Genomic DNA, 13,547 nt, shown 5'->3' with positions numbered 1-13,547 from the left:
GCAAGACAAGCTGAGTACACCAAACTAGGCTGTGGCCACTCTTTAATTAAATATGACATTTTGAAATCTTTTTATTTGGATATCCTATAGTTTCCAGGTCATCTTGTTAAAGAAGCACTTATAATTTCACAAAGGACATAGTCTGGGCCGAGTGTGAATAATGGACTTAAGAGTGACTTTGGCAACATTTAATTGTAGAATGGTTTGATCAGCTAATATATACCATTTATGTAGAGTAAAGGAATGCAGTATATCTATCTCATCATAGCTCATCTCACATAGTTCCTCTAACATCAAGACATTGCTGCTTGTGTTAACAACCAGGTCTTAAGTCATGTATCTCTATACACTTCTCTCTGAGCCAGCTTAACCAAGCCCTTTTAAACGTCATCTGGTTATTGGTTGTGTTGACTACACTCTAACATAAACAAAATGGAGCTTCTAGAGAGGAACACAGTGTTTACATAGCCACAAGACAGTGTCCCTACTGCCTTTACCTATGGAATATTACAAAACCCATATCAAATTCTTTTTTCCCACACATATAATTATCTAAGCCAAAGACAACCTGAGAGTACATTATTGATAATATCTCAAGCTCACAGGCAAGGAAGGCAAGGAAAATCAAACTTGATTCTATCTTAGCAAGGAAAGTGAGATTTGGGATCAGCCTGTCTAGGGCTATCTACCCTGAACTGGCAAAACATCACTGGAAATTCAGGAATCTTGAAATGTAAAAATAACTATTACTGTTCTCTTGTGCAATGACTAAAATGCCCAAGTATGGAAATATTTATTCTTAAGCAACAACTTGTGCTAATGAGGTCTTAGCCCATGCTGAGGACGCACCCATGTACCTGTGCTAAGGCCAGCATCTAGGTAATCCAGGATCCTGTCATAGTAGACTCCAGGGCTTTCTCATCACCTCTCTTCTGCTGAGGCAGTAAAAGATTTTGCTGGCTAGGCTCTGAACAAGTGTTGTTGGCACAAGTCCCCTGTGTGGCTGACATTTGTCTGGAGTGTCTTCAGTAGTTTAGGCCCTCAAAGATGCCTTTGCAGATGCTGCAAAAACTGTGTCTTTCACTGAGGTCAGCACCCCACACTTTTGCTGAGTTCCATGCACAATTTGCTAAATAACTGCTCCATCTTGCGTCATCTGTAAAAACACAGTCATTCAATGTCAGATGGAGTCACCATAAACTGCAATGATTCACCAAGAGAAAAACATCTTGTGACTAATGCATAGGACCTTTAGCAATATGCCCAAGTCAGTTGTCAGAAAAAAACCCTACTATACAATTTATATATTTCTTAACTGGTGACCCATGTGTCAAGCCCTTCTGTATGAAGCACACTCTCCAACTGTGCTCTTTTTCTCTCTTATATAGCCCTGTGTACTATTTTCTCCTACATTTAATTCTCCACTTAAATTACTATCGATATTTGTCAGTACAAAGCCAAAAGATGAACAGAGTAAATGCTCTCTGGAGGCAGCCCAGCTCCTACAGAGGAGCAGAGAATGGGTTAGGCTGGGAATTGCTTACTCCACTTTTCCTTCCAAACTTCTGGGATGCAGAACACAGAGCATTTTACTCAGGGCTCCCTACTCAGGCAGGAAATCGGAAATGAATGAACACCTTTTCTTCTCTATATTTGTTCTTATCTGCCAGAAAAACATTTTGATAGGATGGATAGTTCAGCTTGAATAACATTGGAATTGTAAAAAGAATTTAAAGGATAATTAGGAGTAATTCACTGATTAGGTAAATATTTTATAAAGTATATCATTCTACTGACTATGTGGATATACAAATTTTAATTTATTTTTATAAAATATTTCCCAATTGAAACTTTCCCCATGGATGAACAGTTAATGATTTGGAACCATTTGACTTATTTTAAACAGAGAAATTCACAAATTTTAAGTGGGTGACTTTTCCCAGGATATCTTAATGCACTCCTAAAATCTGAAGGGTCTAGGTGAATGACTCAAGTTCTGTATCAAATCATAATGTGACCAAGAACTAAATAACCTGAACTGTAGACAGTAAAGGGGCCTTTGGAATACTCTTTGTTACGCAGGTGACTGTCTCTTCTAATACTGTTATTTTGCTCAAGGCCAAAACCTGGCCTCTGTGATTTTATACATTTTTACATTTACTGAACCCCTCCATGTGTTGAACTGATAATCTGCACACCTTCAACACAACACGGTTCTCTGTTCTAACCCACTGTTTCCCCCACTAACCAAAAGGGAGGCGTTCATTAGCTGATTCACAATGTGCACTCATCATCTCAAAGAGCTTCATGTACTGTCAACTACCAAGGCATTCACATCTCATTGGTAAAGGAACCATACATCAAAAAAGCGAATTAACATCTACATTTAATAAAACATTTTTAAAAGACATCTTTCACATTTGCCTCAGACCATTCCCTGAACACAGCCACCTGAATCTTTTTTCAGATAGAATGATACTTATTGTTTTGCAGTGTGCTTTTCTGTCTCTGAGGTGATGGACAATTCATGTTATATAAGTGATTCCTCCTACATTTGTATTGAGCTGGCCTATATTTTTATTTGTATATCGTCTCTAGAATTAACAGAAATGCATTGTTATAGCTTAGCTCTGAAATGTCCCTCATGGGTCCTGTGTTTGAACTCTTGGTTCCCAACTTCTGACATTGTTTTGGAAGGATATGGCTGGGGAATTGTTCACAGTGATAGGCCTTTGAGAGCTGCATACAACCTTGTTTCCTGCTGTAGCACATTGCTTCCTGATCTGTTGAAGGAAGAGAGGGCCTGCTTTTGGTTACAAGGAGCGGTACCCTTTCTTTGACCCGGCCATCTGGCTAGTTTACACCTGAAATAATCACACATAAACTGTATTCATTAAATTACTGCCTGGCTCATCATCTCTAGCCTCTTATTGGCTAACTCTCACATCTTGATTTAACCCATTTCTACCAATCTTTGTAATACCACGAGGTTGTGGTTTACCGGGAAAGATTCTAACCAGCATCAGTCTCAGGCCAGAGCTTCATGGCATCTGCCTTTCTGTCCTTCTTCCCAGCATTCAGTTCTGTCTACTCCACCTACCTAATTTCTGCCCTAGCAAAAGGCCAAGGCAGTTTCTTTATTCAACCAATGAAAACAACACATAGACAGAAGAATCTCTTACACCACTGATCTACAAAGATGAGAAAAAGTGAGTCATCAAGCTACTGCCATCCCAACTACCATGCTGTATCCTCTGATCTGTGAGCCCAGGCAATTCTATTTTGCTTACTTTGAGTCTATCCAGTACTGGATCACAGCGGTAAGATAAGTAACTTGGTAATGTGTAAACTTAGGATAACTGTGCTGCAAACTGAAGTATCATTGCAAGTCACCCAGATGGCTCAGTGGCTCCAGGGGTTTGTCACACCTGACCATCCTAGAGTTCAATCTCTGGAGTCCACAGAAGAAAAGCACAGAACTGATTCTGATTTCTGCAAGTCATCATCTGACCTCAACACATATGTTTTCGTAAGTGTGCTCATACATACACACAAACACGCACATCTATAGACACACACACACACACACACACACACACACACACACACATGCACACATTCACATGCCAAATACAATTGAAAATGTCACTTACTTACTGACTTCTAAGGTGTAAATGAAGACTATATGATGTTTTTCTTTCTTTGAATTAGGAGCTGAAGCTAATTTCATGCTAAAAATTCGTCCTCTGAAGAAATATCCAGTGGATCTTTATTATCTGGTTGATGTGTCAGCATCAATGCACAATAATATAGAAAAATTGAATTCCGTTGGAAATGATTTATCTAGAAAGATGGCTTTTTTCTCCCGTGACTTCCGTCTTGGTTTTGGCTCCTATGTGGATAAAACTGTCTCACCTTACATTAGCATCCACCCAGAGAGGATCCACAATCAGTGCAGGTAGCTGATGTTTCCTGTGGAGAATACTAAAAGAATCTTTTGTATAAAAATCTCATGTTGATTATTCTTACAGACTTAACCATGTTTCAAAATATTGTCTTATTAAATAAAAGTTAAAATTATTAGAGGAGGATCCTGTTCCTTTATGGAAATGTTTGCTTGTAGCTTTGGTTTTTAGTTATAGTCCTTCAAATATTGTATATTCACTTTTTATCAAACAAAAAAAAACCCTTTCCTATTATTAGTAACCCTGGATGAATTTCCAACAATGAGGCTGACGTGCATATAAATACCTCTGGAAATTCAATATGCCTCTTTTGTAATTGCTCCAAATTTATTGAATTTGGATTTGACACATTTTAGAGTGTTATTACTGCAATGCTACACTGACACCTTACTGTATTGAGATGGTATATAATTACGTTGTTAATGATATAACCAACTGCCTCAAAGACCAGGAATCACAAATAAGAATTTGTTTCTAAACAGCACTTGCCTCCTTAAGGAAAGAAAACTGACTTTAAGCATGCAAGTTTTCATTTAGTGTCACCTGATAAGTTTTCAGAGAAATAATTTTGTAAATCTCTTGTTCTATAAATCATTTTCTTTAAAGATATTCTCTGCTTCTATAAACTGTTCCAATCATTTCACTCTACATGTTCCAACAAAAGCAGTTACTATTAATCACACAATGTAGGATTGGTTTATCTTTTACAAGACTTTGAAAAATCTTCTAATTGCTATTTATCATCCATTGTGGTTTTCTGAGTTCAGGAGTTACTTTGTTTCTCAGACTGATCCTGAAATCATGAATCCTACTGCCTCTGCCTCCTGAGTACTTGGCTTACATTATGCCCAGTTTAAACAATCTTGAAGGAGAGCTTGCCTGAGGACTGGGACTCTTTCTGAGATACAGGAGGGATTATCAAAGTCATTCTCATACACTTTACTGCTCACTAATAATTCCACAACAAGTATCATTTTCAAAATTAGTGTGGTATCTTTTTAGAAATAAAAAAATTAAAATGTCATTTCAGCTGAATTCACAAACTATCTTCCTGGATGTGTTTTTCATCTGCTCCAGGGCCAACTGTTACAGGAAATTACTACAAATCCTTAAGTTCCTTTCAAAAATTCAGGGTTTATTAGCATACTGAAGTGCTTCATTGTCCTTTAATTATGAAACACATGAATCTTCTTTATTTTTGAACATCAAATTTACAATTCTATTTTCTGTTCACAAATATGTTTCATCAATATTGAACTCCTTAACCTTAAAAATTTTTTTATGTTGTAAAAATTTCTCTACACCTCCAAGAAAATCTCTTCCTTTTATATAGCAACATAATCAGACTGTGAGTAGCACTTTGAAAAATTTAAGGAAGCACAGAAAATTAGATTTTGCACTTTTTTACCCACACAGTGACTACAATTTAGATTGTATGCCTCCCCATGGATACATCCATGTGCTGTCCCTGACAGAAAACATCACTGAATTTGAAAAAGCAGTCCATAGACAAAAGATCTCTGGAAACATAGATACTCCAGAAGGAGGTTTTGATGCCATGCTTCAAGCTGCTGTCTGTGAGGTAAGAAGTTTTGCATGCTGAAATGTAACAGAAGCTGTAAGAGTTTTATATTCTGGCTGGTTCATGAAGTAGAAACAGCGTGGACAAATACATTTTTTTTTAATTGAAAAAAAAATTTCCGCCGCCTCCCATTTCCCTCCCCCTCCTCCCACTCCTCTCCCCCTCTCCCCCACTCCTTTCCCCCTCCCTCTCCAGTCCAAAGAGCAGTCAGGGTTCCCTGCCCTGTGGAAAGTCCAAGGTCCTCCCCGCTCCGTCCAGGTCTAGGAAGGTGAACATCCAAACTGGCTAGGCTCCCACAAAGCCAGAACATGAAGTAGGATCAAAACCCAGTGCCATTGTCCTTGGCTTCTCATCAGCCCTCATGTCTGCGATGTTCAGAGAGTCCGGTTTTATCCCATGCTTTTTCAGTCCCAGTCCAGCTAATCTCATTTCCCATCACTATTAGGATTCATTTTGGTATATGCTTGGGTAGAGGGGGCCAAGCAGGAGATGTTCTTTGCTTCTACAAACCTCAAAAAAAGCCAGAAAGAGTCTGTTATCCCATTCCCATCATGTTATGTGGTTTATTCTTCCTCTAGTGAGGGAGTAAAAGGTAAACAAATGCATGGGTATGCTATTTTAAAGCCTTACTAATGTTTGTCAACTGGTAAGAGCACAGTGAGATCCATGTCACTGTACAAGGTCTAATTACATGTTTATTTTAAGAGTCATATTGGATGGCGAAAAGAAGCTAAAAGATTGCTGCTGGTGATGACAGACCAGACATCACATCTTGCTCTTGATAGCAAATTGGCAGGCATAGTGGTGCCAAATGACGGAAACTGCCATCTGAAAAACAATGTCTACGTCAAATCGACAACCATGGTAATGTAGCAACAGCTTCTTCCTAGCTATGTTGACTCCTTGGGCTAAAATCCAAGTTTAAATTGCCAATTCAGACATTCTAGTTCCAGGAAGTTACCTGATATATAGATATAGATACATATAGATAGATATAGATATAGATATAGATATAGATATAGATATAGATATAGATATAGATATAGATATAGATATAGATATAGAACCAAGACGGACCAGGATATAGAACCAAGACAGACCAAGATATAGAACCAAGACGGACCAAGAATCAAGACCTATGGAGCAGTAAAGTACAATTACTACTCAAGAAAGTTGATGACTAAAAAATATTTCCATTGTCTAGTTGCTCAGGAATGGTAGAATTTTTGAAATAAGGTGATACAAGAGCTTATTTTCATGTGATTCAAAGACTTGAAAAGAAAGAAAAACATGGCTTTGTTTTGTAAAAATAAGCTAGGTCTTTGATGTTAGTATCTATAAATAGAATAAGAAGTGTTAAAAACGGAATTGGTCTAAGGAATCTTCAGAATACACTACTAAATCAGCTAAACAAACGTCATAGGGAAAGCGTAAACAAAGCAGGCTTTGTGTACTCACCCCCCTCATCCTCCCTCTGCAGCATCTTTGTGTAGGACTGCTCCTTAGGCGAAGCCTGTCAGAATTGCTTCCTAGAGGTTATCTTCGTATTTGAATCATGTATTTAAATACACACTGTTATTACCACATCTTCCGAGGCATTAGCTAATTGTAGATATTTTAAAAAATGAACAACAAAGTATCATTTGTGTCTGATATTGACAGCTATTTACTTTCAAACATTTTGAACAAAACTGGCAAATTTCTCATTGCCTAGTACCACATAAATTAGACATGGTACTTGAAAGTCCAGCATTCATGAGGTGGGGTCAAGAGGATCAGAAATTCAATATTATCCTCAGCTATACAGCAAGTTTAAGACCAACCTGGGCACATCAGACTCTGTTTCAAATAATGTAATAAAATGAAATAATAAACTATAATAAATAAATTCAATCTTCAGCACATTTGAAATTCAGGCTTTGGGTGTCTTTCTCTTTGCTAATCCTATCCCATGCAGCTCTATTCACTTCTAGTTACTCATTTCTTATCTAGCTTTCTTTCTACTTGGCCTCATTTAATCTAGGGTAGAGGTCTCATGTGCTCTTGCAAATGGAGGAAAAGACAGAAGGAGCTACTCTATTTTGAGACAGAGGGAAGTTTTACAAAGGATAAATGAGAATGGTGTGATTCCCAAGTCCTGTTATTCTTTTGAAGTCTTGCCAAGTAACTGACATCATCTCTTCATTAGTAAACTTGAAAAGATGCTGAGGATGACTCTTTGAGCAAAATAAAATGCTGTCACGATATTAGACCTAGGTTATATTTTTAAAAACTTGTAGGGATAAGTTATAATTTCGGATATAATTTTTGTAGGATTTTAAGCCCCATTTGAGTTGTTGTGATATGGGGGAAACAGGCAATGCATCATGCCCTTCTTTTGTGTTCCTGGCCATTATTCAAGTTGTGTAGAGGAATGACATTTATTCATGTCATTCTTGTGACTTATTGGGTATATATATCAAAGAGAGGTGCATTTGATAACAATTCATTGACTGAAAACCTTTGCAAACACTTTGCACACAGCATGGAATTTGTCATTATAACAAGTCTGTACAATAGTAACCATTATTGTCTTTTTACTAGCAAAAATGCCCCAGTTAGAAAAGCTAAATTAAATCTGTATGGGTTAAGTCCTCATGGCTGGAAACTACTAAAGTAAAGGACTGTGGATCTGGGACCCACTGCATTTCAATCAATGTATCTCAACCAAAAAGCCAAGAAATAGGGAAATGGTTTTCTTGGTGTTTACACTGTGGTCTTCACCTACAGAATAAACCTAGATACCTTCGTTTAATCTGAATTATAAAAGAAGATTTAGGTAATTTCTCTCTAGGCTGTTGGCACTGATGGTACACTATTAAGTAAATGTACTTTCTAATGTTTTTTTCCCATTACACTAAATGCCATAATAAAACCTGAGTACTAACCTAGTGTTTCTGTCTGCCCAACAATAATGTCAACTCAAAGTATGCCATTCTCTCCAAAAGGACAGAGGTTCATACATTGTTGTTAATGGAAAAGATAATTAATACTTAAGGCATAGAAGTCCATTTTGTTTCCCCACCCAGCTTTTCCAAATTACTGGACTTCATTCAGAGCCTTCCCAATCATCCCACCCTTTGCAAGGGCCAAGCATTATACAAAGATCTTCCAGCAAAATGAGAGGAGACCAAGGAGCACATATGTGGAGACACTGAGTGAACCTGGCCAATGGGCCGTTCAGATGCTGGTGTAACTTTCAGCCTTGAACACACAAATGCAAATAAATTCACTTAGTGTCTCCTGTGCACACTTGGTGTTCCACGCTCTGCACAGTTTTCATGTGCCCTGTCACTAGCCAGTGATTCTTCACTTCCACATGCCTCCTCGGAACTTTCTCCCACTGGTTCCAGCAGCCATTCCTCTTGTTGAACGCACAGCGGGAGAGTAGCTGCTGACTGGGTCAGAATATTAGATGGCTGATGTAGAACTGCTGACGGCCATTCACGTTTACTGCAGACTTACGCTTCTCTTCCTACAAGTATAGTCAACTCTGTTCTTCCTCTCACTCAACTTTGCTTAACATGTATTGCACTTTTTTAGTCTGCTATCTGTGAAGCTTTCTGCTGTTCAGGAAGTACATTTAAGATTGTTTTATAATTGCCAGTGAGGAAAGCAAGGGTAAGAACATACTTGATTATTTTAATTCCATAGCTTAGCTACATGAGTTACCAGGATTTTATGAATTACTGATGTGGGAGGTGATGTATGCTGTGAATATGTTATACTGCCTTTGGTTAATTAAAAGCTGCTTCTGTCAATGGCTTAACAGAATATAGCCAGGCATGAAGAGACAGACTCACCAGAACCTTGCCAGTAAGTCACAGCCACATGGTGATACACAGATTAATAGAAGTGGGTTAATTTAAGATGTAAGAGCTTGCTAGAATTTGCTAGAGTCATTGGCCAAGCAGTGTTGTAATTAATACAGTTTCTGTGTGACTGTTTCGTGTCAAGCCAGTCAGGAATGACCAAATAGCCTCCAACAACAAATTACTACATTTACTTCAGTGCTCTTTTTTATCGAAATAGATTTTTTCTAGCAGTTTCAAAGTCGACAAAGATGTTTATTGACATCAGACAATTCCATTTAAGCACTGACTTGTAATCTTTCAGTAAAGACATTTGTTAATTATTTTTTCTGCTCTGGATTAAGAAATGGGCTCTTCAATGTCAGAAGGTGTTAAGCATCCTTTCACTGATCATGGTGTGCCCTGAATGCACTCACTCTTAAATACTTCTCGAAGGCTGGGAGCCTGTGTGTAGCTTTAACAAATATTGTTGAGTCTTGAGTTTGTTTGTTTTTTTTAATTAAGAAAACACTTGGTAGCAGTTGACTATACTATTTGCTTGAAACTGCAAGCATGCTGAGAATACATCGGCAGTTATTTGATGAAAGCTAATTAGAGTGTTCCACATGTTCTCAGAAAAGTATTCAGGAAATAATCTCTGCAAATAATACCTAGCCGAACTTGCTCTTAATTGAAAGCAAATGCCACATGCAGAAATCACCTACCCCTGGTTCTCTTTCTGTAGAACCTCTGGAAAGGAATTCAACTAATGTATAAAAACTCAGCTCAAGAACATTTCAATTTCATTTACAATTTTATGAAACAAACTATATTGTTTAAATAAAATATTGGGTTAAAATATTTAAGCATGAACACGTCTGCTTCATTCTCTTTGGAAAGCGTACAAAGATTGTGAGTGCTTGCCCTTCTTCGCCAAGTAGAGCTTAGTGACTACAGTCTACACCATCCGGGGCAGAGGAGACAGATTCAAGCACCCCAGGAGCCAGAGAAACAGGGTTAGTGAGTGAGGCAGACCCACCAAAGCACAGGGAGAGCATGCCCACAGTTGGCTGATAGCAGTCTTTTATTTAAAATGTCTTTTACTAAGTAGTCCTTTTGTGCTTGATACTTTACTTTTTGGAAGCACAACCTCACAGCCCAGAACTAGGACTAATGCTTTTCTTCTCTTGAGTAAATAAGGTCACAGTCAGAAGCTGAACATAATCCCACTCTACTCCAAGGAAGATCCTGCAGTAGATGCCAGTCAGTGAGGCATCAAGACCTAGGTGACTTCTCACATTGGCATGGGCTTAGTAATTACAGGATCCTGAAGAAAACCTTTTTCAGTAGTCCATTTATGTGAAAGAGTATGGATGTAATTCTCAGAAATATTAACTAGTGCTTCTATATGCCTTAATCATATAGAAACAGGACCCCAGATAGCATAAAATTGTTTCCTGGTCACCTAGTGTGCTAATCACCATCCCCTCTCTATGACATCTATCTGAGATGATCAGCTTGTGAAGAGATAGGATTTGATTTGAATCACAGTTTGGAAAGTTGTGGTCCATGAAGCTCTGTTCCCATTGCATTGCGACTGTAGAGGTAAAGCTGATTACCTTGTGGCCAGGGAGCAAAAGAGGGAAAGAGGCCAGGGGCAAGAGTCTCCTCCCAGGGCATGCCCCAGTGGCATGAATACTTTGAATAACCCCCACCAGTCAGTTGTTCCACTGTCACCTCCTAGATTCACAATGCGTGGACCAGGCTTCTACCGTGTGGGCTGCTGAGGTCCATTAAAGGTCCACACTGAGTGAAGAGTTGGGAGTGTAGCCCTAGCACCATTGCTCTGTCCAGACCATCAGTCCTGGATTCTTTTTGGGATATTTCACTTTTAAGAGAACATTTCTATGCCAAAGACATTTTAGCTATCATGGCAGGGGAAAGGAGTGTCACCCTTTAGAGGGTAGTCAGACACTATGCTCACATCTTCTATTGCATAGGACACTCTGTACAGACTATATTGCACACACACACACACATATATATATATATATGTGTGTGTGTGTGTACATATGTGTATATATATATATACACATATGTATATGTATATACCCTGTACAGACACACTCTTAAATCAATCTTATATCCAGCCCCAAATGTTGGCAGCCCCACTGCTGCCCAACCTGCCCTAGGCCATTACTAGGATCTACCAAGTTCTTTAAAGCCAGGGTGTTGAGAAAGAAGCAGACAAACATATCTTTCAAGTTTTTATCCAAGTACATTTTCACGTCACCCTGTTTCTGCTTCATTCCTCTCAAACATAAACTCACTAAAAAATAAAGTTTTCAATATCTTATTAAAGTTCTAAACACTACAAACTAACTTATCATAACCTCTTAATTTTACTTAGAAGAAGAGACTCGTTAGCAGTTTCTTTGTCCCCCTAGATGTGCATATTTTTATAATTCAACTGTACTTCCTAAATAGTAATCTTTGACTGAAAGTGTTCCCATCAACCTCTCTTCTCTCCTGACCTTTATAAATCTCTTCCCACAAACTGAATCACTTAGTGGTGCTCCTGGCATGTTCCTTCCTTTCTCCCCTTTGCCTCTGAACTACATCTTATCTCCATTAATTATTTTCAGAGTTTAGAGAAGCAATATAATAATGGGTTAGTTGGAGGGAGGAGGGATATGTGCTAGAGCTGAGGAGTCATGACATCACCAAGACAGGGCATCTGGCTAGAGAGGGAGTGCATTCTCCTGCTAGCAGGCAAATGAACATAGAAGATAAAATGCTCTCTCTTCATGGAGGAGAGGTGAGAAAGCTTCAGAAATGGCCATTAGTCCACAGCCACTTGTCAACAGTGCTTTATTTAAACATGTGTTAGAAATTGATAATCTAAAAAAAAATCTGCCTCAAGGTATTTGGAATTTTTCTTTTAAAATGGATTTCTCTCTAGAGGCAAAAAAAAAAAAATGTTCTTTTAAACATAGGAGTCTGATGAAAGTTCTCAGTGATCGTCTGACCAGCTAGAGTGAACGTTCTAGACTTGAATTTTGTTTAATTTTGGCTAACATGACTTCCTCTTTGTAGACGAGAAAAATTTCAAAGGGTTTTAAAGTGGCTCATATTTTCGACTGTTCTTTAAATATTGACTTTGTGTGGATTAAGTATAAGCTGGTTAAAAACATATGGGCTATTTTTCTCTTATTTTAAATGAAATGTTTTAAAAGTAAGAAGAGTGAGTGCTTGGCAAGCTGTTACTATTTTTGTGAAAGAAAAAAATATTTTAAAAGTAACTGTTGCTATTAAAATAATATTCCCAATGTATCTGGGTTTTCTTTACTTCTTACTTACTCCCTGTAACTTAACTGGTATTACACAAACTGCCACAAATCTATTTTAAGGTCATGTATTTTATTTAAGGAACAAGAATTGGGATTTGGCTTGAAGAATTTATACTTAGGGAATAGTTTTTTATTACTTCAAAATTACATTCCTAAAAATTGCTCTGGGCAGAATGTTTTACATGAAAACTCATGTATTAATACTTTTCAGGCGTTTTCATGAATTGGGCTCATATCACATTTAATGCAAATAATAAATACAAATCAGACAAAGTTTTGCTGTGCTGTTTCCTGCAGGTTGAGCCCAGGCCCTCATATGCATATGCTCTAACCCTGAGCACACCTACTGCCTAGCAGAATTTTTAAAAACAAGGTTGTATCTGTCCAGATGCATAAATTTAAAATGCAGGCTGCAGAACATTGGCTGTAAATAAGACTAATTAATTCAGGTTTATTACTAGATTCACATAGTTTTCATATTACAGAGAAGTTAACGAAGTGAGATTAGCACTGTTAGGTGAAACTTTGTATAGTGATTTGAAGGAAATGGCCTGCAAAAGGAATGGCACTATTAGGAGGTGTGGCCTTGTTGTAGTAGGTGTGGTTTTGGTGGAAGAAGTGTGTCACTATGGAAATGCTCAAACTATGCCCGGTGTGACAGCCCACTTCCTTTTGCCTGGAAGTCACAATGTAGGACTCTCAGCTACTTTTCCAGCACCAGTGTCTGCCTGGATGCCATATCACACCATGATAATGTAGGACACTCAGCTCCTTCTCCAGCACCATGTCTGCCTGGATGCCATGTCACACCATGATAATG

The 13,547-nt window shown here is 38.1% G+C and overlaps 1 protein-coding gene across 4 annotated transcripts in view; it reads left to right on the top strand.

The window, feature by feature from the left end:
* Itgb8 (integrin subunit beta 8) overlaps positions 1 to 13,547 on the top strand; it is a 101,807-nt gene that overhangs the window by 57,323 nt on the left and 30,937 nt on the right. For all 4 annotated transcript variants that reach the window (XR_003377315.1, XR_001228960.2, XR_003377314.1 and 1 more), the window contains exons 4-6: positions 3,712 to 3,958; positions 5,382 to 5,547; positions 6,253 to 6,411. Coding sequence is in view for 1 of the 4 variants with exons in the window: in XM_005343688.2 (XP_005343745.1) it covers positions 3,712 to 3,958; positions 5,382 to 5,547; positions 6,253 to 6,411 (572 nt within the window). In the remaining 3 variants the exon portion in view is untranslated. The remainder of the gene's footprint in view (positions 1 to 3,711; positions 3,959 to 5,381; positions 5,548 to 6,252; positions 6,412 to 13,547) is intronic.

This window comes from Microtus ochrogaster, chromosome 1 (assembly GCF_000317375.1).
Source record: "Microtus ochrogaster isolate Prairie Vole_2 chromosome 1, MicOch1.0, whole genome shotgun sequence".
In the NCBI taxonomy this organism is placed as follows: Eukaryota; Metazoa; Chordata; class Mammalia; order Rodentia; family Cricetidae; genus Microtus; species Microtus ochrogaster.
This window is presented reverse-complemented; position numbering and strand designations above follow the sequence as displayed.